At 38.5% G+C, this 24,040-nt stretch overlaps 1 protein-coding gene across 2 annotated transcripts in view; it reads right to left on the bottom strand.

Annotated features, from left to right (window-relative positions):
• mon2 (MON2 homolog, regulator of endosome-to-Golgi trafficking) overlaps positions 1-24,040 on the bottom strand; it is a 177,763-nt gene that overhangs the window by 119,815 nt on the left and 33,908 nt on the right. For both annotated transcript variants that reach the window (XM_059977529.1, XM_059977528.1), the window contains exons 2-4: positions 8,436-8,499; positions 4,023-4,150; positions 2,273-2,404 (exon numbers count right to left, since the gene is read on the bottom strand). In XM_059977529.1, coding sequence (XP_059833512.1) covers positions 2,273-2,404; positions 4,023-4,150; positions 8,436-8,499 — 324 coding nt within the window. The remainder of the gene's footprint in view (positions 1-2,272; positions 2,405-4,022; positions 4,151-8,435; positions 8,500-24,040) is intronic.

Raw genomic sequence — 24,040 nt, 5'->3', positions numbered from 1 at the left:
GGATTAGATAGGGTGGATGTGGAGAGAATGTTTCCTATGGTGGGGGTATCCAGAACTAGAGAGCATAGCCTCAAAATTGAGGGATGATCCTTTAGAACAGAGGTAAGGAGAAGTTTTTTTTAGCCAGAAGGTAGTAAATCTGTGGAATGCTCTGCCAATTGGAAGCCAAGTCTGTGGGTAAATTTAAGGCAGAAGTTAATTGCTTCCTCATCAGTCAGGGTATCAAAGGACAGGTGTATGGGGATTTGAGTGGAATCTGGGATCAGCCATGATGGAATGGCGGAGCAAACTCAATGGGCTGAATGGCCTAATTCTGCTCGTGTGTCTTATGGTTTTATAAGCATCAGCTGCATTTCACTGTCCTGAGTAAACATCTTCACAGCTAAAGATCATATGGAGCTATTTTCAGATGTGAATGGACTAACACTGTCCTAAGCGCCACATACATGAGATCGTTACCACCAATCAATCACATCAAAGATACAAGGGTTTGTATTTAATTGTTGATCTGCAGCAATTTTGACAAGAGATCTTAAATAATAGTATGACATCAATAAAGCAGCAAAAGGAAGCACAAGACATTGATTTTATACGAACAAGAAATGAGAAAGAATCCTAAAAGTTTTCTTTGAAACACTCAAGGATACACCAATTTAATTTCTGATAACCAGGAGAAAGAAAGCAAGTGGGCATATTGGCAAATAAAAATAATACTGATAGCAGAATCACAAAAGCCTTCTTTCTGGAGGAACTCAGCACCTATGGAGGAAAAAATAGTTGACATTCATTTTCTTGCCCTCCCTCCTCTCCTTTTCTGTTCCCTATTCTGGTTACCCACTCACCCTTTTGCTCTCCTGCCCATCAACTCTCTCTGACTCCCTTCCTCTCATGGTCCACTGCCCCCTCTCATCAGGTTCTTTCTTATTCAATTCTATCTCTTCCACCTATCACCTTCCAGCTACTTAAATCATCTCCCTCCCCACCCATCCACCTTGCCCCTCACCTGGTCTCACCTATAACCTGCTAACTTCTATTCCATCCCTTTCCCCCACCTTTTATTCTGGCTTCTGCCCCCTTCCTTTCCAGTCCTGATGAATGGTGATGGCCAGAAACATTGACTGTTTATGCCCCTCCATAAATGCTGCCTGACTTGCTGAGTTCCTCCAACCTTTTATGTGCATTATTCAAGATTTTCCAGCATCTACAGAATCTCTTCCATTTACCTTTCCCTCTGCAAAGGTGACCATGGTGCTCAGTAAGTCTTTAGCATGCATCTTATATAGAACAGTTTTCACAGACAAACCGGTTAGATACCTGATTCACATTCAATCAAGGCAAGTAATTCCTCTTCCTTCCTCCCAAAAGTATCATTCACTCTCTGAACACACACACACAAACTTGACCTCAAATTCATATATTGAAATTCTAACAATATTGTGTTAATTTTCTTTAACTGTCAATCTACTGTTGGATCCAATGATATAATTTCCTGTCCAACCTTTTCAAATTTAAAGGATAATTCATATAAATTATAACAAAGGTTGTAATAAAAAATAATCCTCCCTCCACACTATTCTCCCTAAGCTGTGTGGTGTGCAGCTACACGGTAACTGAAATGCTCCTTTGTTGCTATGCAACTGGAATTTTCTTTTATATAATGTGCAGCTTTTGAAATTATGATAATATTGAAGTCTATGTTAATACAATAGACTGTGTTAATCAATATAATCGATAAATTTTCTAAATAATAAACATGCCACAATCTTTGAAATGTTTTAGAGCTTTAGCGTACTTACGTTGTAACTTGAAATATTGACAACACTGTTGCAACTTGTAACAACAAGCACAGAATGGAAGTCAGTAGCTTGTTGTTAATAAACGGCAGGTCCGCTAAGCGCCGATGCCACCTACTCAAAACATTTTACTTTTGCCACTGTGCTTGTCAGTTGTTTTGACTGCCTGACATCATTTACTTGTGTTGCGAGATGTGGCTTGTGTTTTCTGATGTGAAAAATTCTATATTCTAGAGATCAAAAGTATGTGATTTTTCAATTTTCATTCTAAATATTCAAAGTATGCATTTTACAAAAAAAAATAAATTACTGCACAATTTTCAGGCTGTGTAAAAAAAAGTTCCTGCTCAGAGCAATGGCTGGTCTCTGCAGCTATAAAAAAAATTAGAATGAATGCTCAGATCTTAATATTATAAATAATTAAGCATTCGTTTCATCTTGATTCAGGTGAGCTGCATGTGACAGCTCCTTTACCTTACCTTAGCAAGGGAATCATCATGTACTACAGTATTTGTCGTCAAAAGGACCAGGACCGTTTGAAGAAGCTTGAGTTCCTCCAAGCCATTTTCCATCAACTGCCACAGCATATTAATGATATTCCCAGCAGCAGCCTATCAAACACATACCAACCAGGTAATAAGCATCTACATTCAGTTTTATAAACGCAATACAGCAAGGATGCAAAATGTATTCATATATTAGGGATTTAAAGGTTCTAAAAATTAACTATCACATGTACATAAAAATGTACATTAAAATCCATCATTTATGTCCATGAGAAACACGGTCCAAGGATGTGTTGGGGCAGTCCATAAGTGGCGCCACACTTCCAGTACCAATATAGTATACCCTCAACTTACTAACTCTAACCTGTACATCCTTGGAATGTGGGAGGAAACCAGATTACCCAGAGGAAACCCACAAATCTTCTTACCTACAACTTTCATTTTTTTTTTTTTTTAAATAATTTTTTATTGCATTTTTAAATGATTACAAAGTATGAAAAAAACAATGTATATAACCCATACCCCCTCCCCTTAACCCCTCCCCCCTAACTACCCCTTAGAAAAAAAAGAAAGAAAGAAAGAAAGAATGCCTGGTGGTTGGAAGATCTCCACATGCTCCATGGAGTTCGTAATAATTTTAATATGTATATTTATTTCTTTCCCCTAGTAACCAATTGTTTCATCTTAAAAGCATCTATATATTTAATCCTGTCTTTTGTAAATAAGGGCTCCAAATTTTCAAAAATGTTTCATATTTATCTCTTAAATTATAAGTAATTTTTTCTAATGGAATACAACCATAGATTTCTTTCTTCCAAGAATCTATACTTAAATGTGAATCCGATTTCCAAGTAACTGCAATAGCTTTTTTGGCTACTGCCAGTGCAATTTTTATAAATTCTTTCTGATACTTATTTAGTTTGAGTTTCGGTTTTATCCCTTCAATATCACTTTCATTTTTAATGTTTTTATCGCAAATCAGTGCATTATTTAAAAGTTATATCAGAGTGAACATCATCTGCAAAAATAAAGTTAAAACTAGACTAAATACAAATACTGGTAATGCTAAGCATATCAAGTTACAACTGGAGGCTCCATAACAGCACAATTTAGGAGAAAAAGCGCAGACTCTAGCATAAAGTCTCATGTGAAAGGTTGAGCAGACAAAGAATTTCTGCTCAAGAGGACTGAAAAGTAACAAAAGGTCATTAAAATGATAGGTTCCATAAGATGGGCACAAATGTTGCTTGCAATTAGAGGGAAGAGGACAGATCCATTTCAATGAAGCATGAGAGGGAGAGCGGAATTAAAACTCTCATAGACAGAAGTGCTGCAATGTGGGAGAGAGCTAGCAAGGAGAACTAGTGTGGACCTGATATTGTTCATTTTATGCAGTTTCTCAGTTTAGATTAAAGACTCTGATTCAGTGATGGATTCCTACTCGCCACATAACCAACTGATCAAAATAAATATCTGATGAAGGGTCTCGGCCCAAAACATCAACAGTGCTTCTCCTTATAGATGCTGCCTGGCCTGCTGTGTTCCACAGCATTTTGTGTGTGTTGTTTGAATTTCCAGCACCTGCAGATTTCCTCGTGTTTGCAAAATAAAAATCTGCCTTTCATAATGATAAATGCTTGAATGCCCAAAAGAGGCCCAGTAAATACAGCAACAAACCACTTTTTGTCAGCATCAAATGGTCTCCAGTTGATTTTCTACATACCTCTGAAACTACTTCATGAGACATGAGTCTCTGAATTGCTGACAGGCATAACTGAGCGATCTTGGGCTCCTTGGTTCCACATCCCATGAGCAATGGCTGGACAACCTCAGAGCTGCTTTCCTTCAGGGCTGGTAAAGAATGAATAGGGCTTTAATAACCAAATTGCATCTTTATTAGTATTAATTTAGAATTAGACTGACTACACAGATGCTGCTACATTTATCAAAAATGCCAGCAGAGCCAAAATGCAGCAGCTCACTTTTGTAGTTTATTAGGAATTCCAGCAGAAATCCATACTATCATGATAACACTGCTAACAGTGCCATGAGCCAACTTGGATACCTGCATTTCAAAGCGGATGTACAACACATGCACACACAACAATGCTTTGATGTCCCGTGAATTTTTGCAGCTCAACTTTCTCTGTGATTCCATTCAGGAATGTTCTTCAAATTTTAGTAACGTTTGGAAAAATTGATATCTTCAATCACTGAAGTAAAAGTTCAGTCAAGAGATGTGTCAGCTTTGGGCCATTGAGATACAAGCAACGTGAAAGCTGCAAATAACAACATGTGGCTCTTCAAAGTGAAATTATTGTAAGATTTAACCAGGTCATCAGAATCTATCCATCAATCGATAGAGAGAGCATGGAGTAGCCCCTCCAGCCACACTGCCCCAGCAATGCCCACAACCCTGATTAACCCTACCCTAATCATGGGACAATTTACAATTACCAATTAACCTACCTGGCACACCTTTGGACTGTTGGAAGAAACCCCATGCTTTCCACCAATGTTCCTTCTAAAATTTTTTTTATATATAAAACAGCTGTGCAGGAAAAATTTTTACACAACCTGAAAACTATGGAGTCCTTGTGCAAGACTCCCAGAAGGTTATTTACAGGTTGAGTCTGTGGTAAAGAAGGCAAATGCAATGTTGGCACTTATTCTAAGGGGAATAGAATATAAAAGGAAGGAGATAATGCTGAGCCTCGTCAGGCTGCACTTGGAGAATTTTAATATGCATATATAAATATTTAGAATGAAAACTGAAAAAAAAACACATAATTTTGATTTTATTTATTAAAAGGTATAATGAAACAGTACAACAAAGAAAATCTTTCACATTTTGTGAAATTTCTCTAGCTGTGTCCAATTCTAGCTGCATGACAACAAATGCTATGTGTACGGGAGCATTTCAGTTATTGTGTGACTGCACACACCCTGCAGCTTAGAGGGAACAGTGCTCTCCACAGGGATGATGGACAGACTCCTTACAGACTGGTGCCATGCCGGAATGGAACTCCAAACTCTGGAACACCCCAAGCTGTGTTATGAATGTACCACAGCTCTGAGGGGCCGAAGGGTGCGGGGTAGCCCCCTCCTTTGTGAGAATCGCAAGATCACTATTGATTTGGGTCAGGAGACCCAGGAAATGAGGGAGAGACGTGAGGATGTCACGTTTCCCCCCCCCCCCCCAATAGCGATGTAAAGCTACGGGACATGGCCATTTTCTCTGGAAGACCAAGTTGTGTATTGACTACTGTACTATTCATTGAAGCCCATCAGGGGATGACCAGAGTGGGCTGGTTGAGGGATTGCATCATCCCAACCTGATTGACATCTGAGGCCCCGTGAGGAAGTATAGAAGAGGGTCTGGGGAACAACCTCTTCAGACGCACCAGAAGAAACGCTAGCGATCCCGTAATAGCGGGAAGCCATTTGAAGGAAGCCACGTGTGTTCGGTTCCCTTGCCTGGGGGCTGGTGGCTGGTACCACAGAAAATGACTTGGAACTAACAACGGGGAACCAACTCCCCCGACGCAACGGATTGGCCTCATAAAAGTCCCGGGCAAGTTTAAAACCGTCTCTCTTAAACCCAAACAGCTGCAGCTTGAAAGGATTTTTATCTTTCCATCGGACAATACAATATCCCCTAGACAAATGATAGAGCTATAGCTTAACTGATGATTATTATTATACCTGCGTTTTTAGATTGAGTATTGATGACGTATATTATCTGAATGTCTGTATTAATCTTATCTTTGTGCCCCTTTATAAATAAAGACTTTTAAAAATAGTACCATCAGACTTCAACGGACCTCTCTAACTTTGCTGGTAAGTGATCCAGTTACGGGAATTTCGTAACAGCTGTAATAGAGATGCCCTAACTGCTACGCTACCATGGTACCATTCCATCCCAGAAATAAATGGAATAGTCAGGATTTGTATATACATTTTGAAAGCCATGTGTGAAATTCTTGAAGTAAAAGTGAAAGACAAGGAAAATTTTGCACAGGTAACAGTTATAGCTGATCAAAGAGCATGATCAGTTAAACAAGACTTTCCCCAGAGGAGAAAATTTCCTGTTGCAGTTTTCTTTCATTATTTTAACCATGTCATGACCATTAAAATATGTTCAGATTTGGCTAAAAAAACTATAAATCTGAATATTTCAAGGAGAAGTGTATTTGATGTAGCCTACATGGGTTTTATTAAGGATTTTAACAAGATTCAACTTGTCACATGGGACAAAGAGTTTACAAAAAAGTACCAAATAAGACTCAATATTGGCAGGAAGTAAGAGGGAATGATTAACAGATGTTATATTACCAGAAGGTGGTCCCCAGTAGGGTCCCTTGATTTGGGAGCCATAGTTTGAGTACTGCTGCAGTTCCAGTCACCATGTGATCAACTGGAGACCGTCCGAGATTTATTGGGATGCTGATTGCACTGGAAACATTTTAGCTATAGAAAATCATCATAGGTAAGAAAAGTTTGTTTTCCAGGGATAAAGAGAGACCAAATTGAAGTACATAAAATTATGAATGTGTTGGAGCAAGTAAGATCAATCGCCCTTAGAGGTAGCAACAAAAAACAAAAGGATATATGTTTCAGATGACTAGCAGATGATTAGAGGGGGAAATTACGAAAATTGCTTTCATGCACAAAGGTGTATTGTAGTTGTCTGGAATTCTCCATCCAAAGGGAAGATAGTGGCAACAACACATTTATAAAGCACTTGAATGCTTACTTGAAGACCTGTGAACTGAAGGGCTTTGGATCAAACATTAGAAGAATGATTTGTTAAGAGCCATCCAACAAAGATAAGATGAATCCTCATACTTTAACAGACTCTACTTTCCCTCACTTAGACCATAAGCCATAAAACATAAAGGCAGTATTAGGTTACCCAGCCCATCCAGCCGTTCCATCATGGCAGATTTATTATCCTTCAGGATCCTATTTGCCTGTTTTCTCCCCATAACCTATGAAGCCCTAACTAATCAAGAACCTATCAACCTCTGCTTTAAATATATTCAATGACTTGGCCTCCACGGCTGTCTGTGGCAATGAATTCCACAGATTAATCATCCTCTGCTAAAGAAATTCCTTCTCATCACTGTTATAAATGGACGTCCCTCTATTCAGAGGCTGTGCCCTCTGGTCCTAGATTCACTCACTTTTGGAAACATTCTTTCTACATCCACTCTATCTAATCCTTTCAATATTCAATAGGTTTCCGTGAGACTACCCCACCCCCCATTTCTTCTAAACATTAAACACTAACGTTTAACGTTTAACCAGAGACATTAAACACTCCTCATACAGTACATTAACTTATTCATGCCCAGAATCATTCTCATGCACCTCCTCTGAACTCTCTCGTTCTTAGATACGGGGCCCAAAGCTGCTCACAGTAAGGAAAGTGCAGTCTGACAAAAGCCTTACAAAGCCTCAGCGTCACATTCTTGCTTATATATTCTAGTGTTCTTGAAATTAAACACTAAAATTGTACTTGCCTTCCTTTCCGCCTACTCAAGCTGCAACTCAACCATAAGGGAATCCTGCACAAGGACTCTCAAGTCCCACTGAACTTCTGATTTTTTAAAATTTTCTCCACATTTAGAAAATAGTCTACAGCTTTACTCCTTCTACCAAAGTGCATGGGCATAAACTTAAAGCCCAGATTTCAACATTTGAATGGCTAATTCTTTACAGAGATGCAGAACAAGGATGGGAAAGTGTCACTGAGTACTCATGTAGGAGGAGGACAAAAGACAGAGTGGACTTATTGCCAAATCAACCCTTGCCTTATATAATCCACTTCTCATAGGAAGCAATCTCACCATTTTCTAAAGCATTGCCAACTTTAGTGGCTCAATTCTCAATTTACACTGAATTATTTATGGCAGCCTTTCAAAAGTCCTAAAACCTATGGTGTCTAACTCCTGGCTGGCTAATATTCACTTTTAATCACCGTTTAGTCTTATTGGAAATGAGACAAATTTAAGATAAATGCTAACAATTTCAGAACACTGTACATATCTCATAAAATATTCTTACTACAAAACACCTGATGTTGAGTAATCATTTTATTAAACCAAAAATGCTTTGCAAAGTTTATACTTACCAGCTAAAATATCTGTATTTCGAGCTGCTATTGTCTTAATCTTCACGATTCCAGATTCAGCAGCCTGGTAAAATCAGACAAAACAGAAACTTGATAAAAATGTTGGTGGGAAGAAGCTCCTCAAAGATGATCCCACTGAATATCTCAGTACTTGTTATGGTTGCATTATTCTATCTGCCAAAAGCAGGACCAACCATTTATCACCTCGTACCTTGTCTAGGTAGCCAACCTGACAGCATGAACATCGATCTCTCCTTTCAGGATTTTTTTTTCTCCTTCTTTCCCCCTTCCATCTTCTTTCATTTTGTACTTGGCCTCTTACCTCTTCTCTCATCACCTGACCCTGTTGCCACTCCTCCTTCTCTTTCTCCCATGACACATTCTCCTCTCTTATCACATTCCTCCTCCTCCATCCCTGTACCTTTCCTGCACATCTAGATTCACATAGCATCTTCTTGCTTGCCCCTCCTTCCCCTACCCCACCATTTTATTCTGGCATCTTCCACCTTCCTTTCCAGTACTGATGAAGGGTATCTCAAAATATCCATGTTTGTTCATTTCCATAGATGCTGCCTGATCTGTGGAGTTCCTCCAGCATTGTGTGTGTTGCTTGTATTTCCAGCATCAGCAGAATCTCCCATGTTTATTACACTTCACTATTTGTGTACAGAGGAACTAATGAGATAATTTGATGATGATATATGCACCCATAAAAATTTAGAGACTGTTTTTCAAATAAGTTTTCTGGTCTTTCCTCGAAAATAGAAACTACTGGTAAAGGGTATTGTACCAATAAAATAATTAGGAAGCCAAGGTACCATTAGCACATACAAGTGTGGAAATAAGTACTAATGAGCAACATGCTATCTATGAAAGATATTTCCAATTCAAAACAAATTTTATCTTCAATTAAAGAGTAATGTTTTATCCTAAATAAGTGAAGCACTGCTACAAAACCAGGTTTGTGCCATTCCATCCCAAAAAAAGTGTAACACAGGAAAAGAGGAACAGGAGTAGGCCACCAGGCGCCTCAAAACTGCCCTGCCATTCAACATGCTCATATCCACTCTTGTACCAGTCTGTGCAACTTTCAAATATTAGCTAATTTTTCATATATATATATATATATATAATGACCTGGCCTTCACAACCTTTGGAGCCAGAGGATTCCAAGGATTCACCAGTAAGAGATGCAATTTTACACACCTGAAGTTTAAATGACCAGCCCTTATTTTATTGTTATGTCCCTTTGCTTGTGATTCTTTCATTGGTAAAAGCATCTCAGCATGCATCACGTCAAGCTCCAGGATCTTAAATGTTTGAATGTTCACCCCTCATTCTTCAAAGAACGCAGGCCCAAAAATTTATGGCCTCTCGTTTTAGGAATATCCTCTCATCCACACATTAGACCAATGAATCTCCTTTGACTCCCTCCAATGTTACTACTGTATATCACTTTTAGCAAAGTGAATAGGTGTGGCCTCACCAACTATGAAAAAAAATTCCCTATTCTTTCACACCAACCACTTCGCAATAAAGACCAAAGCATATTTTGTTTTCTCAATTACTTGTTAGACCTGCTTGCTAACATCTTTGTGATTCACGCATGAGAATATCTAGATTACTCTCAACTTTACTTACCTACAGTCCTTCTCCACTGAAATTCCTCTGAGTAAAGTGCATGATCTTGTAGCGGTGTGCTACAAGCAGCGCTAAAATTACGACACGGAGTCGGTAACTGCAGTCGAAGGAAAAACTTTATTCGAAAACTTCAGCCTCACTTTTAAGCCTCTGTCAACCGGCCCCCCATGGCGAAGAGGCTCCAAAGCTCTGTGCTCGCAAACCCCCGTAGGCTATCTAATTGTGAGTCGGTTCGGATACGCTAGGAAATGAGGCGCTACATAACCCCCCCCCCAGAACCGGCGATACACCCCCCAATGTCCACAGCCTGGGCCAGAACCTGCTTGGGAGGTCGGCCTCTGCGCCGAGGCGCCAGAAACTCGGCCGGTTGCGCCAGGTCCACATGGGCCGGCTTGAGGCGGTCCACCGTGAAAACCTCCTCCTTCCCCCCAACGTCCAGCACGAACGTGGACCCGTTGTTCCGGAGCACCGTAAACGGCCCCTCGTATGGCCGCTGCAGCGGTGGCCGATGCCCGCCCCTTCGCACAAACACAAACTTACAGTTCCGTAGGTCTTTGGGTACGCAGGTCGGGTGCCGCCCATGCTGTGAAGTGGGTATGGGGGCCAGGTTACCGAGCTTCTCGCGAAGTCTGCCCAGGACTGCAGCGGGTTCTTCCTCTTGCCCCCTCGGGGCTGGTAGGAACTCCCCGGGGACGGCCAGGGGCGCGCCGTATACCAACTCGGCCGACGAGGCGTGCAGGTCGTCCTTGGGCGCTGTGCGGATGCCGAGAAGGACCCAGGGAAGCTCGTCCGCCCAGTTGGCTCCTCGCAGGCGGGCCATGAGGGCCGACTTCAGGTGACGGTGGAAACGCTCCACTAGCCCGTTTGACTGTGGGTGGTAGGCAGTGGTGTGGTGCAGCTGAGTCCCCAAAAGGCTGGCCATAGCTGACCACAGGCTGGAGGTGAACTGGGCGCCTCTGTCGGAGGTAATGTGGGCTGGTACACCAAAGCGGGATATCCAGGTGGCGAGCAGGGCTCGGGCGCAAGATTCGGAGGTGGTGTCGGTGAGCGGGACCGCCTCTGGCCATCTTGTGAACCGGTCCACGATAGTCAGGAGGTAACGCGCTCCGCGCGACACTGGCAGGGGGCCCACGATATCCACATGAATGTGGTCGAAACGCCGGTGGGCGGGATGGAACTGCTGCGGTGGGGCTTTGGTGTGCCGCTGAACCTTGGCCGTCTGGCAGTGCATGCACGTTCTGGCCCATTCACTGACCTGTTTGCGGAGACCGTGCCAAACGAACCTGCTGGAAACGATAGGTCCGGGCGCTGTGTCCAGAAACCCGGCAGTTTCAACGAAACCGCATGAACAGAGGCGGCGTCGGTCATTTCTGGTCCAAAAATCGTTTGGACCGTCGGGGTCACCAATTGTAGCGGTGTGCTACAAGCAGCGCTAAAATTACGACACGGAGTCGGTAACTGCAGTCGAAGGAAAAACTTTATTCGAAAACTTCAGCCTCACTTTTAAGCCTCTGTCAACCGGCCCCCCATGGCGAAGAGGCTCCAAAGCTCTGTGCTCGCAAACCCCCGTAGGCTATCTAATTGTGAGTCGGTTCGGATACGCTAGGAAATGAGGCGCTACAATCTCACATTTTTCCACACTGAACTCAATTTAGCAGGGTTTGCATCAAATCATATCAGCTATTAAAAGACATTTGGATAAGAACATGGATAAGAGAGGTTTAGAGGGATATGGGCCAAATGCAGGCAAATTGTACAAGCTTGGTGACTATCATGGTCAGTATGGATGGTTTGGGCCAAAGGGCCTATTTCCATGCTGTATCACCCCATGACTCTCTCCCTATCCCATTGTAGAAATTACAAATGTCCTTATCACAACATGCCCTTCCATTCATTTTCATATCATGGTTCTTTTCCCCACAGTAAGCTTTGGAAAAACAAGCAGGTTTCAGATTAAGACCTTGAATCCGACACAAAACTCAAGATGTATCTTGAGCAGCGATCCCTGCCTTCCTGTGTGTCTGAATCTAAGAAAGGTTTTGCTTTATATTAAAAAAAACTCTCTGCTAATGTTTTGGTGTGTTTAAATCAATCTTCTAAAAAGTTTTTTAAAATATTCAAGTTTAAAAAAAACAGCACTTTGAAAAGCTGTCATCATACTAAAATACAATTATCATTATTTCATGTTAAATTAAACTTAGAGTGGCATGGTAGCATAGTATTTAGCACAACGCTTTACAGTGTCAGCAACCCCTGGTTCAATTCCCGCCGCTGTCTGTAAGGAGATTGTATGTTCTCTCTGTGACCATGTGGGTTTCCTCTGGGTGTTCAGGTTTCCTCCCACAGTCCAAAGATATACCGGCTGGTAGGTTAACTGGTCATTGCAAATTGTCCTGTGATTAGACTGGGATTAAATTAGGGAAATGCTGGGCAGCGTGACTCGAGGGGCCAAAAAGGCCCATTCCATAGTGTATCTCAATAAATAAATAAATTGCCCAAACATTACTGCTGAGGCACTGTAGACAGTATTTGGGACAAGCGGTCAGAAAATTGTGTGTTAACCATAAGCTAAGTCGACTTTCCACTAACACTGAACTTGAAGTAATCATGCATTGAGTACGAAGGTCCAAGAGGAGGAGTAGGACTGACCTTCATTTATGCTTTATTCCCAGATCAGGCAACCAGTAGTTCATTATTTTTAAACTAATAAACAGATGGTGGGTCCTCTGCCATTACCAAGGGGAAATTAATATTGCTTGCACAAAATATAAATGGAAATTTAGTTATACAAAGTCTAGGAATTAACTTTAGGATGAAGCCAAGAAATATACATTTCTGACCTTTATGTATTCACTATTATGTATATTTTAAGTTTATAATCTTGCAATTCCTGGAGTGAATGTTTGGCCTTTCATATAAAGTGCTTTTTTCCTGATCTTGCATATAGTAAAATTTCAAATACAAACATATTTATGGAAAAATATAAAAAAGCATTTGCAAACTGAAGATATTGGACTCCTTGGTCAAAGAATTGGAATTGGTGTTTATGTCAATTTTTAATTAGTTTTCCACCCAATATAGCATCTCATAAACTTCACTGTGGGAACCCACTTAACAGAAGCAGAGTGGTTCAGGATGACAATTGCCGTAAGTCAGGCCAGGCAGTAAATACTGTTTTGCCAAAAAAAAATCAGATTAAATTTACAACATGAAAAATGAACCTATAATATACATGGTGACTTTGGAGTATTTCATAGTGGCACAAGTCTGAGAACACAAGGTCCAAGGGATACGGAATGGGACAGGAATTAAGACATACTGACAGCTTTCAATGGTCAAAGTAAATCTATAATCAAAGAACATTTCTGTTACCATATAAAACCCCAAGATTCATTTTCTTGCATACATTCACAGTAAATACAAAAAATATTAGAATTAACAAAAGGCTGCACCCAACAAGACAAACAAGCAACGTGCAAAAGACAACAAACTGCACAAATGTAAGAGAAAAGAAACCAATAAATATCAATAACATGAAATGAAGAGTCCTTGAAAGTGAGCTCATGGGTTGAGGGAAGAGCTCAGTAATAGTGCGAGTGAAGTTATTCCCTCTGGTTCAAGGGTTAAGGGGTATAAACTGTTCCTGAATCTGGTTGCGTGTGTCCTCAACTTTGTCCACAGAACCAATCTTCATCTGTATTTTAATCACTCAATAGTTCTAAATTTGCACTTAATTAAAATAAAAGATAAACAAAAGGCACCTGAGATAGTACACTCTCTCACCTTAGACATATATTCTACCATTAGAATATAAACTTTAAGTTAATAAATATATAATTCTACTTTTAAATTGAATCAAAACATACAAAAGAGCATTAAATTACTTCTTTATTTAAAGAGATGAGTGTGTCCCCACGAAATCATTGTGTTTACCCCAATCAAAAGCCCTTGATGAACCATGAAAACCAGGACTTTGCTGAGGGCCAGATAAACCATAGAACCACAGAACATTACAGCACAGTACAGGCCCTTCAGCCCTCCAAGTTGTGCCGACCCATATATAAAAACTAAACCCACACTACCCCATAACCTTCTATTTTTCTTTCATCCATGTGCCTGTACAAGAGGCTCTTAAATACCCCTAATGTTCTAGCCTCCACCAGCATACCTGGCAAGTCATTCCAGGCACTCACAACCCTCTGTGTAAAAAAACTTACCCCTGATGTCTCCCCTAAACTTTCCTCCCTTAATTTTGTACATATGCCCTCTGGTGTTTGCTATTGGTGCCCTGGGAAACAGGTACTGACTATCCACCCTATCTATGCCTCTCATAATCTTGTAGACCTCTATCAAGTCCCCTCTCATTCTTCTATGCTCCAAAGAGAAAAGGCCCAGCTCTGCTAAACTTGCTTCATACGACTTGTTCTCCAAACCAGGTAACATCCTGGTAAATCTCCTCTGCACCCTCTCCATAGCTTCCACCTCCTTCCTATAATGAAGTGACCAGAATTGAACACAAAACTCTAAGTGCGGTCTCTCCAGAGATTTGTAGAGTTGCAACATGACCTCTCTACTCTTGAACTCAATCCCCCTGTTAACGAAGCCTAGCATCCCATAGGCCTTCTTAACTACCTTATCAACCTGCACAGTGACCTTGAGGGATGTATGGATTTGAACCCCAAGGTCCCTTTGTTCATCCACACTCTTAAGTAACTGACCATTAATCCTGTACTCAGTCTTCTGGTTTGTCCTTCCAAAATGCATCACCTCACACTTATCCGGATTGAACTCCATCTGCAATTTTTCTGTCCAACTCTGCAGCCTGTCTATATCCTCTTGTAACCTTCAACAACCTGCAGCCCCATCCTCAACTCCTCCAATCTTTTCGCAAACTTACTCACCTGTCCTTCCGCCTCTACATCCAGGTCATTTATAAAAATTTCAAATAGCAGGGGTCCCAGGATAGATCCCTACGGCACTCCACTAGTCACCGACCTCCAGGCAGAATACTTTCCTCCCACAACTACCCTCTGCTTTCTTCCTTTAAGCCAATTTTTTATCCAAACAGCCAAAGTTCCACTTAAAACTCTTCTCTCACAGATGCTGCCTGACCTGCTGAGTTCTTCCAGCATTGTGTACGTATTCTCTAAAGTTCCACTTAACCCATGCCTCATGACTTTCTGGATGAATCTCTCGTGAAGGACCTTGTCAAATGCCTTGCTAAACCCATGTAGACCACATCCACTACCCTACCCTCATCAGCTTCTTTTGTTGCCTCTTCAAGAAACTCAAACAGGCTCACGAGGCACGATCTTCCCTTCACAAAGCCATGTTGGTTGTCCATGAGTAGACTGTACTTCTCCAAATGCTCGTAGATCCTATCCTTAAGAATCCTTTCCAGTAGTTGCAGACCACCAACATAAGACTCATCGGTCTATAGTTTCCAGGTTTCTCCCTATTACCCTTTTTAAACAAGGGAACTACATTTGCCATTCTCCAGTCCTCCGGCCACTTTCCCATAGCCAAAGAGGATTCAAAGATCATTGCTAATGCTCCAGTGATCTCTTCTCTCAATTCCCACAACAACCTGGGGTGTATCATATCCGGCCCTGAGGGTTTATCAAAATTGATGTTTTTAAGATCATCCAGCACTACTTCTTCCGTAATCTCCACATTATGGCAGTGGAATGGCATTAAATTCTATGCCACTTTGCTGTCCCTTAAAGGACCCAAAATCTCCAGAAGGGGAATCAGTTATGTAAAAATCAACCCAAATCTCTCAGAATTAGGTATTTTGTTTTCTTTTCAAAGCAGACGGCTGTTGGAAACCCTGTGCTGTACTGTATGAAGCAAAATATCACTTGGCTGTCTGTTTAAAAGAAAGTTTACAATAAATAAGTCTTGTCAAGAACAATTGTGAAAATCCTTTTACCTCTTCATAGAAACATCTCATGGCCTCAATCAAGCTGATGTTTGATTTATGTTTAAGTGACCAGTAACAGTTGAGGACAGTTCTAATCCAAAGAACTGCACTCACAGAGAGAAACAGATATTGAGTCAGGCTTGCCATTGCAATCAGTGAATTCAAGAACAGGCATCTGGGTAACTGAACTAGCCCTACTCTGCTTCTGTCTTGTAAACTGTTTAGTAAAATCTTTAAACAATAAAACCATTCTAGAAAGCCATTTTAAACAATTTAGGGTTCACCAACCTTTTTTGCATCGCAGACCGGTTTAATATTGACAATATTCTTGCGGACCAGCCAACCCGGGTGGGGGGGGGGGGGGGGGGGGGTGTTAATCGTCACCAGAATATAGGTGATAAGTCAACTATAAGTCACATATAAATGGCTAATACACTTAATTTGTTTCTAAAAGGGTTTATTTAATTAATTTAATATTAAACACACAGCACATATTTTCCTCACATGAATATAGTGATAAGTCAATTATAATTCACTTATAAGCCAATAGCATAACATTTTAAGTAACATTTGGATATTAAACACTGTGCATATTTTCCTCATATGAACATATAAAATTATTGCAAAACATTGAGAGGACAAGGTAAGGGCCAGAGGTCAACATACCAGGGCAGTGGCGGTCGCAGTCTGGAGAGAGCGACTGAGCGAGCGAGGAGTGCAACGGAGCGCGTGCCCACCCCCCTTGTAGGTAGGTAGGATCTATCAGCCAACAAATGTTTGGCTCAAGGTAGCTGCTCTGCTACTTACAAAACCCTGAGCCTGAAATAGGTCGTCTGTGAATATTATGCACTGGGTTCCCCATGAATATTCGGTGTGTTAAATAACTTTAGAGGCGGTGCCCATCTGTCCGCGCTCCAAGCCAGTAGCAACGGTACTTCTCGCCAGCCACGCGAGGCTGCCAGTTACCCGAAGCCAACCAGTGACTCCTGGCGCTAGGGTATCACTGCGTTTAGGCAGGTGATGACTTCACATGGGTAATAACTTTGCGTGAGTAATGACCTCACATGCGTTCAAGTTCAACAGTGGGCATGACAGGGAATGAGGAAAGGTGCAGCTGACTCATATCGTTTCATATCACAAAATCCTCAAGCTTTGAAGATCACTGACATACATTACACAGTCAACAAACAAAATGTATAGCTTCAGATAGTTAATAATTCAATGTCTAATTGGACTCTAAAGGAGTGTGTAATTTGTCATTTTACCCATAGTCTAAAAATTTAATTACTAAAATTCAGAATTCTCGGGGGGTGGAGTTTCAAGATGGCGACGTAGACATCTGCCTTTTAGGCGCTCTTCATTTTTTAAGCTATAATCACCCTTTAATCAAATCTTTTCGTACTTAATTACATGGGTTGATAGTTACGATTTATTTCTCTTTTTAAAAATAACACTGGATTTAATTTTTTCAAACTTAAAATGTCTGTACCTAAGAAATCGTCTAAAGACCCTATAACTCTCGATGCAATCTCCCATCTTCTGGATACTAAACTGGATACTAAACTTGTAAGTCTGGAAAACAAACTTACTGCGAAAATGTCGGAGCTTGAAGAAGTCGTTAAATCATTTGATATTAAGCTTCAATCGCAGGCAGCAGAAATTGAACGGCATGAAGAAAAGTTTGCGGCTCTTGACAAGGTAATTTGTGAAAAAATACGTACAATCGAAACTTTGGAGGAGAAGGTACGGTCGACCGCTAAAATAGTGGAGCAGTATAAGTTTAAAATCACCGATCTTGAAAACCGGTCTCGCAGACAGAATTTGCGTATTATTGGATTTCCCGAAAATGTTGAGTCTGGTGACTTAACTGAATATTTCTCTAATTTATTGTGGGAAATTTTTGGCGAGGACGCTTTGCGGGTTAAACCTACTATTGATCGTGCCCACAGAGTTTCGAGATTTTCGGCTGCGAAAGACAAGCCACGAGCTGTGATTGTCCATCTCCATTATCCTCTGGAGAAAGAGCTTTTAATTCGATTAGCTCGTCAGAAAGGTATGATTTCTCACAGAAACAACAAGTTTCGTATTGTTGAGGATTATTCATTCGAGGTAATGAGGGCGAGAATTGCTTTTAAACCGGTGATGGCGGAGGTTCATTCGATTGGACTTAAACAAGCTTTAAGATACCCAGCGAATCTTAGAATTACGTTGAGTGACGACAGTCAGCGTTTCTTTAATACTCCGGAAGAAGCGAAGAAATTCGTTGAAGAATATTGCTCTTCTAGTACAACTTGATATGTGTTATGTGGAAGAACTTTTGGAGAGAAGACGCCATTCCGTTTTAGGCTTTAACTTATGAAGCTGCGGTATAGCTTTTTATTTTGGTCTGTAGACCTGGTTTTTTTATTATTATCATGATTTACAGATGCTCTTTTAACTTTACTATAATGTCTTTTTTCTTAATTAATTTTTTTCCCCTCTGGATTAGATATACATGTTAAGACTTTGTAATAATGATTTATTTTTTAAGATGTCGTTTCTTCTTCCCATAAGACTTTGCTTTCCGTAAGCGCTTATTTGCCTGTATTTGAGAATGGGACGAATGATTTGAATTTTTGAACCTTTTTTTTAATATATATATTGTAGTGGTTATTGAACCCTTTTTTAATTTTATTTTGATAACCTTTTTTTTAAAAAAAAGATTGGTGAATTTACATTTATATTTTGTAATATGGTCCTTTCAAAATGTCGTTTCTTCTTCCCATAAGTCTCTGTTTTTGAAACGTCATTTCCTTATATTTGAATATGGAATCTTTTTTTAAAGGCATATTACACTATTTTAAACTTCAATGGTTATCCTTTTATTATTAATGATTTTTTTTGCTTTTTTATATTATTTTTTCATTTTGATTGATATATATTTTTTCTGTTTACAACCCTGTATTTATATCTGGGTGTTATATAGTTTCTCTTTTCTTTCTTTTCATGAAGTCACCATCTTGAAAATGGGGGTAATATTAATGTTAGTTTGTGCGTCTGCCGCTTGGCTTTTTCTCGTGGGGTTGGGGGAGGGGGTAGGGATCTTTTTTCACGCTTTTGCTTTTTTTTTTGCTTTTAGTTTATGGGCCGACTTTAAATTATTAATATTGTTGAGGTGTCATGTTCTCCGGTTGCTCCTGAATCATTTTTCCTTCTTCCTGAATTATGGGTTATGTGTGTTTTTAACCTTTTATGATATACACAATTAATATTGGCATGATGGATAAGTCTATTAACTTTATCTCCTGGAATACTAATGGTTTAAATCATCCGATTAAATGTAAAAAAATATTTAAAGTATTCCATAGACTTAATGCTAATATTATTTTTGCACAGGAGACCCATATTAGGAGGGAGGATAATCAACGCTTTTTTAGGTTCTGGAAAGGTCAACAATTTCACTCGAATTGTACCGCCAAAATTAGGGGTGTGTCTATTTTTATAGATCCCTCAATTTCGTTTACACATCATGAAATTATTTCTGATCCACAGGGCAGATTTTTGTTGATAACTGGTTCACTTTTTAATCGAAAAGTGGTTCTTGTTAATATTTATGCTCCAAACTTTGACTGCCCTGAATTTTTTAAACGTTTATTTACTTCCCTTCCTAATCTAAATGAATATATGTTGATAATGGGTGGAGATTTCAATTGTTGTTTGAATCCTTCGATGGATAGATCTAAACCTATTCGAATTCTTCCGAATAGATCAGCCTTACTTATTAATTCTTTTATGGTTGATTCAGGAATTACTGAAATATGGTGGTTTTTGAACCCTAAAGATAAAGAATTTTCGCTTTTTCACATGTATATCACAGTTATTCTAGAATTGATTATTTCCTTATTGATCATCGTTTATTAACAGATGTTATTGATTGTAAATATGATTCTATTGCTATTTCGGATCATGCACCTTTGAAGTTATCTATCAAGATTTCGGACTTTTCCAATAATACTAGATCTTGGAGACTTAACGCTACTTTGCTTCAAAATCCAGAATTCATCACCTACATAAAACAGCAAATTGACTTGTTTTTCTCAACAAACTATACTGAAGAGATTGACAAAGGAATACTTTGGGACTCTTTTAAGGCTTTTATCCGTGGACAAATTATCTCATATTCCGTTGGTAAAAGAAAATAAAGATATTTAGATATTGCTTTATTAGTGGATAAAATTAAAGAAATTGATAAGATTTATTCCGTGACTCATACCAAAGAACTTTATAAGAAGAGAGTTGAACTTCAAATGGAGCATAGCTTTTTATTATCTTCTTCAATTGAGAATCAATTAATCAGGACTAGGGCTCAATTTTATATCCATAGTGATCGAACTGGTAAATTGTTAGCTAACCAATTAAAAGCTATCTCGACTAAGTGACAAATTATTAAAATTCGTAAACAAGACGGTAATCTGACTACTGATCATAAAGAAATCAATAACACTTTTCAAGATTTTTATAAATCTTTATATCAATCAGAATTTGATGGCGATCTGTCCATGATGGATAACTTTTTTAACAATTTGAATATTCCCAAACTGACAGATGAAGATCGTAGCTTGTTTGATACTCCTATCTCTTTGGCCGAAATAGGAGAGGCCATCTCATCAATGAACTCAGGGAAAGCTCCTGGTCCTGATGGTTATATTATAGAATTTTTTTAAAACTTTTTCTTCCTTGCTTTCCCCTTGGTTATGTGAAATCTTTAATGATGCATTTGTTAAGAAGAGATTACCTCAGTCTTTTTATGAAGCTATTATCTCTCTAATTCTTAAAAAAGATAAGGATCCCACTTTATGTGCATCTTATCGCCCTATATCACTATTAAATGTAGACTCTAAGATTCTTACAAAAATTTTAGCTATTAGGTTAGAAAAGGTACTATCACAGATTATTTCAGAAGACCAAACTGCTTTTATTAGGAATCGGTATTCCTTTTTTAATATTAGAAAATTGATTAATATAATTTACACTTCATCTCCCACAATTCCAGAATGTGTTATTTCACTAGATGCTGAAAAAGCTTTTGATAGAGTTGAATGGGTATACTTATTTAACGCTTTGAGATATTTTAATTTTAGTCCTAATTTTATATCATGGATCAAACTAATATATCATAAACCTGTTGCTTCTGTTCTTAAAAATAATTACAGATCTTCTTTTTTTCAATTATCTCGTGGTAAAAGACAAGATTGTCCCTTAAGTCCTTTATTGTTTAATATTGCATTAGAACCTTTAGCCATTGCTATTCGTGAATCTCCTAATATTTTTGGTATTACCCGCAATGAGAAATTATACAAGTTATCACTTTATGCTGATGACTTGTTGTTATATATTTCTGATCCTGACAGGTCTATTCCCGCTATTTTATCCTTGTTGGATCAATTTGGTAGTTTTTCTGGTTATAAACTAAACTTGGATAAGAGTGATTTATTCCCTCTAAACGCGCAAACTTTATTGAATGAAAGGATACCATTTAAAGCTGTTGATGATAACTTTATCTATTTAGGTATAAAAATTACCAAGAAATATAAAGATTTATTTACATTGAATTTTTTACCTATGTTTCATCAAATTCAACAACTTACTACAAGATGGTCTCCCTTATCCTTATCATTAGTTGGTCGGATTAATGCTATTAAAATGATGATTCTACCGAAATTTTTATATTTATTTCAAGCTTTACCAATTTTTATTCCTAAATCTTTTTTTGATAACATTGACTCAAAAATTTCCTCATTTGTGTGGCAAAATAAAAATCCTAGGTTAAGTAAAAGGCAATTACAAAAATCTAAAAAAGATGGTGGTTTAGCTCTACCTAACTTTAGATTTTACTATTGGGCGAATAATATTCGTAACTTAATTTATTGGAAATCAGATTTGGATTCACCATTGCGCCCACAGTGGGTAAATTTAGAATGCAATGAGGCACAGGGATATTCTCTATTCTCCATTCTAGGTTCTTCTCTCTCTGCCGATTTAGTTAAATTCAATAAACAGATATCCAACCCTGTTGTCAAACATACGTTACGAATTTGGTTTCAATTTCGTAAATTTTTTACTCTGAAAAACTTTGCTCTTGATAGCCCTATTTTACTTTATTTTCTTTTTCAAACCTTCTTTGACAGATCAAGCTTTTAGTACATGGAAAAGGAAAGGTATAAAATGCTTTCGTGATCTCTTTTTTGAAGGTAGTTTGATGTCTTTCGACCAACTTTCCAACAAATTTGAGTTACCTAAATCTAACTTTTTTAGATATCTACAAATCAGAAATTTTTTACATAAAATTCTACCATCCTTCCCCAATTCAACTTCAATGGACTTTTTAGGTATGATTTTTACCTTAAATCCCTATCAGAAGGGATTAGTGGCTTTATTTATAATATGATTATGAAGATACAACCAGAACTATCAGGTAGAATTAAACAAGAATGGGAAAAAGAACTTCAATATAATATATCAATAGAAAAATGGGAAAAAATTTACAAATGGTTAATTCTTCTTCTATATGTGCTAAACATGTTTTAATACAATTTAAAATTGTACATAGAGCTCATATGTCTAAAGATAAACTTGCTCAATTCTACTCTCATATTAACCCTCAATGTGACAGATGTCATTCAGATGTGGCTTCATTGACCCACATGTTTTGGTCATGTCCCACCTTATATAATTATTGGAAGGACATATTTGCTACCATTTCCTCAATTTGGAATATTGATTTACAACCTCATTTTATTACTGCAATTTTTGGTATACCAAATGAGGATGGTAATCAGTTTTCCCCTTCAATTAGATGAATGATCGCCTTTGTAACATTAATGGCCAGAAGGTCTATATTGCAAAATTGGAAAGAAGTAAATCCTCCTACCACATTTCAGTGGCTCTCTCAAACTATTTCTTATCTGAGCTTGGAAAAAATTAGAAGCACTATTTTTGACTCATCAGTTAAATTTGAAGAAACTTGGGGACCGTTCATCCGACATTTTCATATGAATTAATTTGACCTTTCCCAGACCTTCTCTCTGTTTATTCTTGTTCTGGTATGGAGTTCCGGAGTTTTTGGCACTATCATATACAAATAAACTGTTATTATTGCCCATGTTAGTTTAGTTTAGTATTTTTTTTTCTCAATATATATTTTTTGCTTGTATTTTTATAATTTTTTCTTTTTCTTTTGATGTTTATTCTTACTTTTTTCATATAATTATTATAGGCTTGATTGATAATGTACTATGTTTTCCTGTTGATATTTTAATAGGATATTGTTATCCTATTATTAATTTAATTTTAAGTCTAATGCATTTATAACCTATTCGTTATTATGTTATGTTTTTTTATATATATGAAATTCAATAAAAAGATTGAAAAAGAAAAGTAAAATTCAGAATTCTCCATTTTGTAACACACAAAATACTTGAGCAATTCAGCAGGCCAGGTAGTAACCATGGAGGAGAATAGACAGTCAGCAGTTCATGCCAAGACCCTACACCATGACTAATCTTGGTAATATTTATACATAAGCAACATGAAGCAAATACAGATTTGTAAAATGATGAATATATACTTCAATGATACTTTGAATAACTAGCTTTATTTTCTTCTCATTGAGTAAGATTAATGAAAAGGTGGTGGGAATGTTTAAGTAAAACATCCTATATTAAAATTAGTTCTGGAGTGTTTGGGATGAAGGCAGAGCTTGTTAGAGAATGTCTTTATTCACAGGAATGAAACGATGCACTAGTGGCACAGCAGTACACAGGAAGCCTCTGAGCCTATCATGCAACGATACCGAGGCAATGTAGTTGATGCCTCACACCCTCAGGTTCAATCTTGACCACGAGTGTTATCTGTATAGAGAGCTTGCTTCCTCTAATACTGCAGATCTTCAAAAGGGGTTAACAAAACACGATGTGAGCTTTCTATCACTTTTTGCTGTTATGCTTTTTTAAACTTTGAAAATAGTTAATTTAACATAAAGTGGGAAAGAGTTTGAAGTAAG

The sequence above is a fragment of the Hypanus sabinus genome, chromosome 8 (genome assembly GCF_030144855.1).
Source record: "Hypanus sabinus isolate sHypSab1 chromosome 8, sHypSab1.hap1, whole genome shotgun sequence".
Lineage (NCBI taxonomy): Eukaryota > Metazoa > Chordata > Chondrichthyes > Myliobatiformes > Dasyatidae > Hypanus > Hypanus sabinus.
The sequence above is the reverse complement of the archived record's forward strand: the minus strand, read 5'-3'. Positions and strand labels throughout refer to the sequence as shown.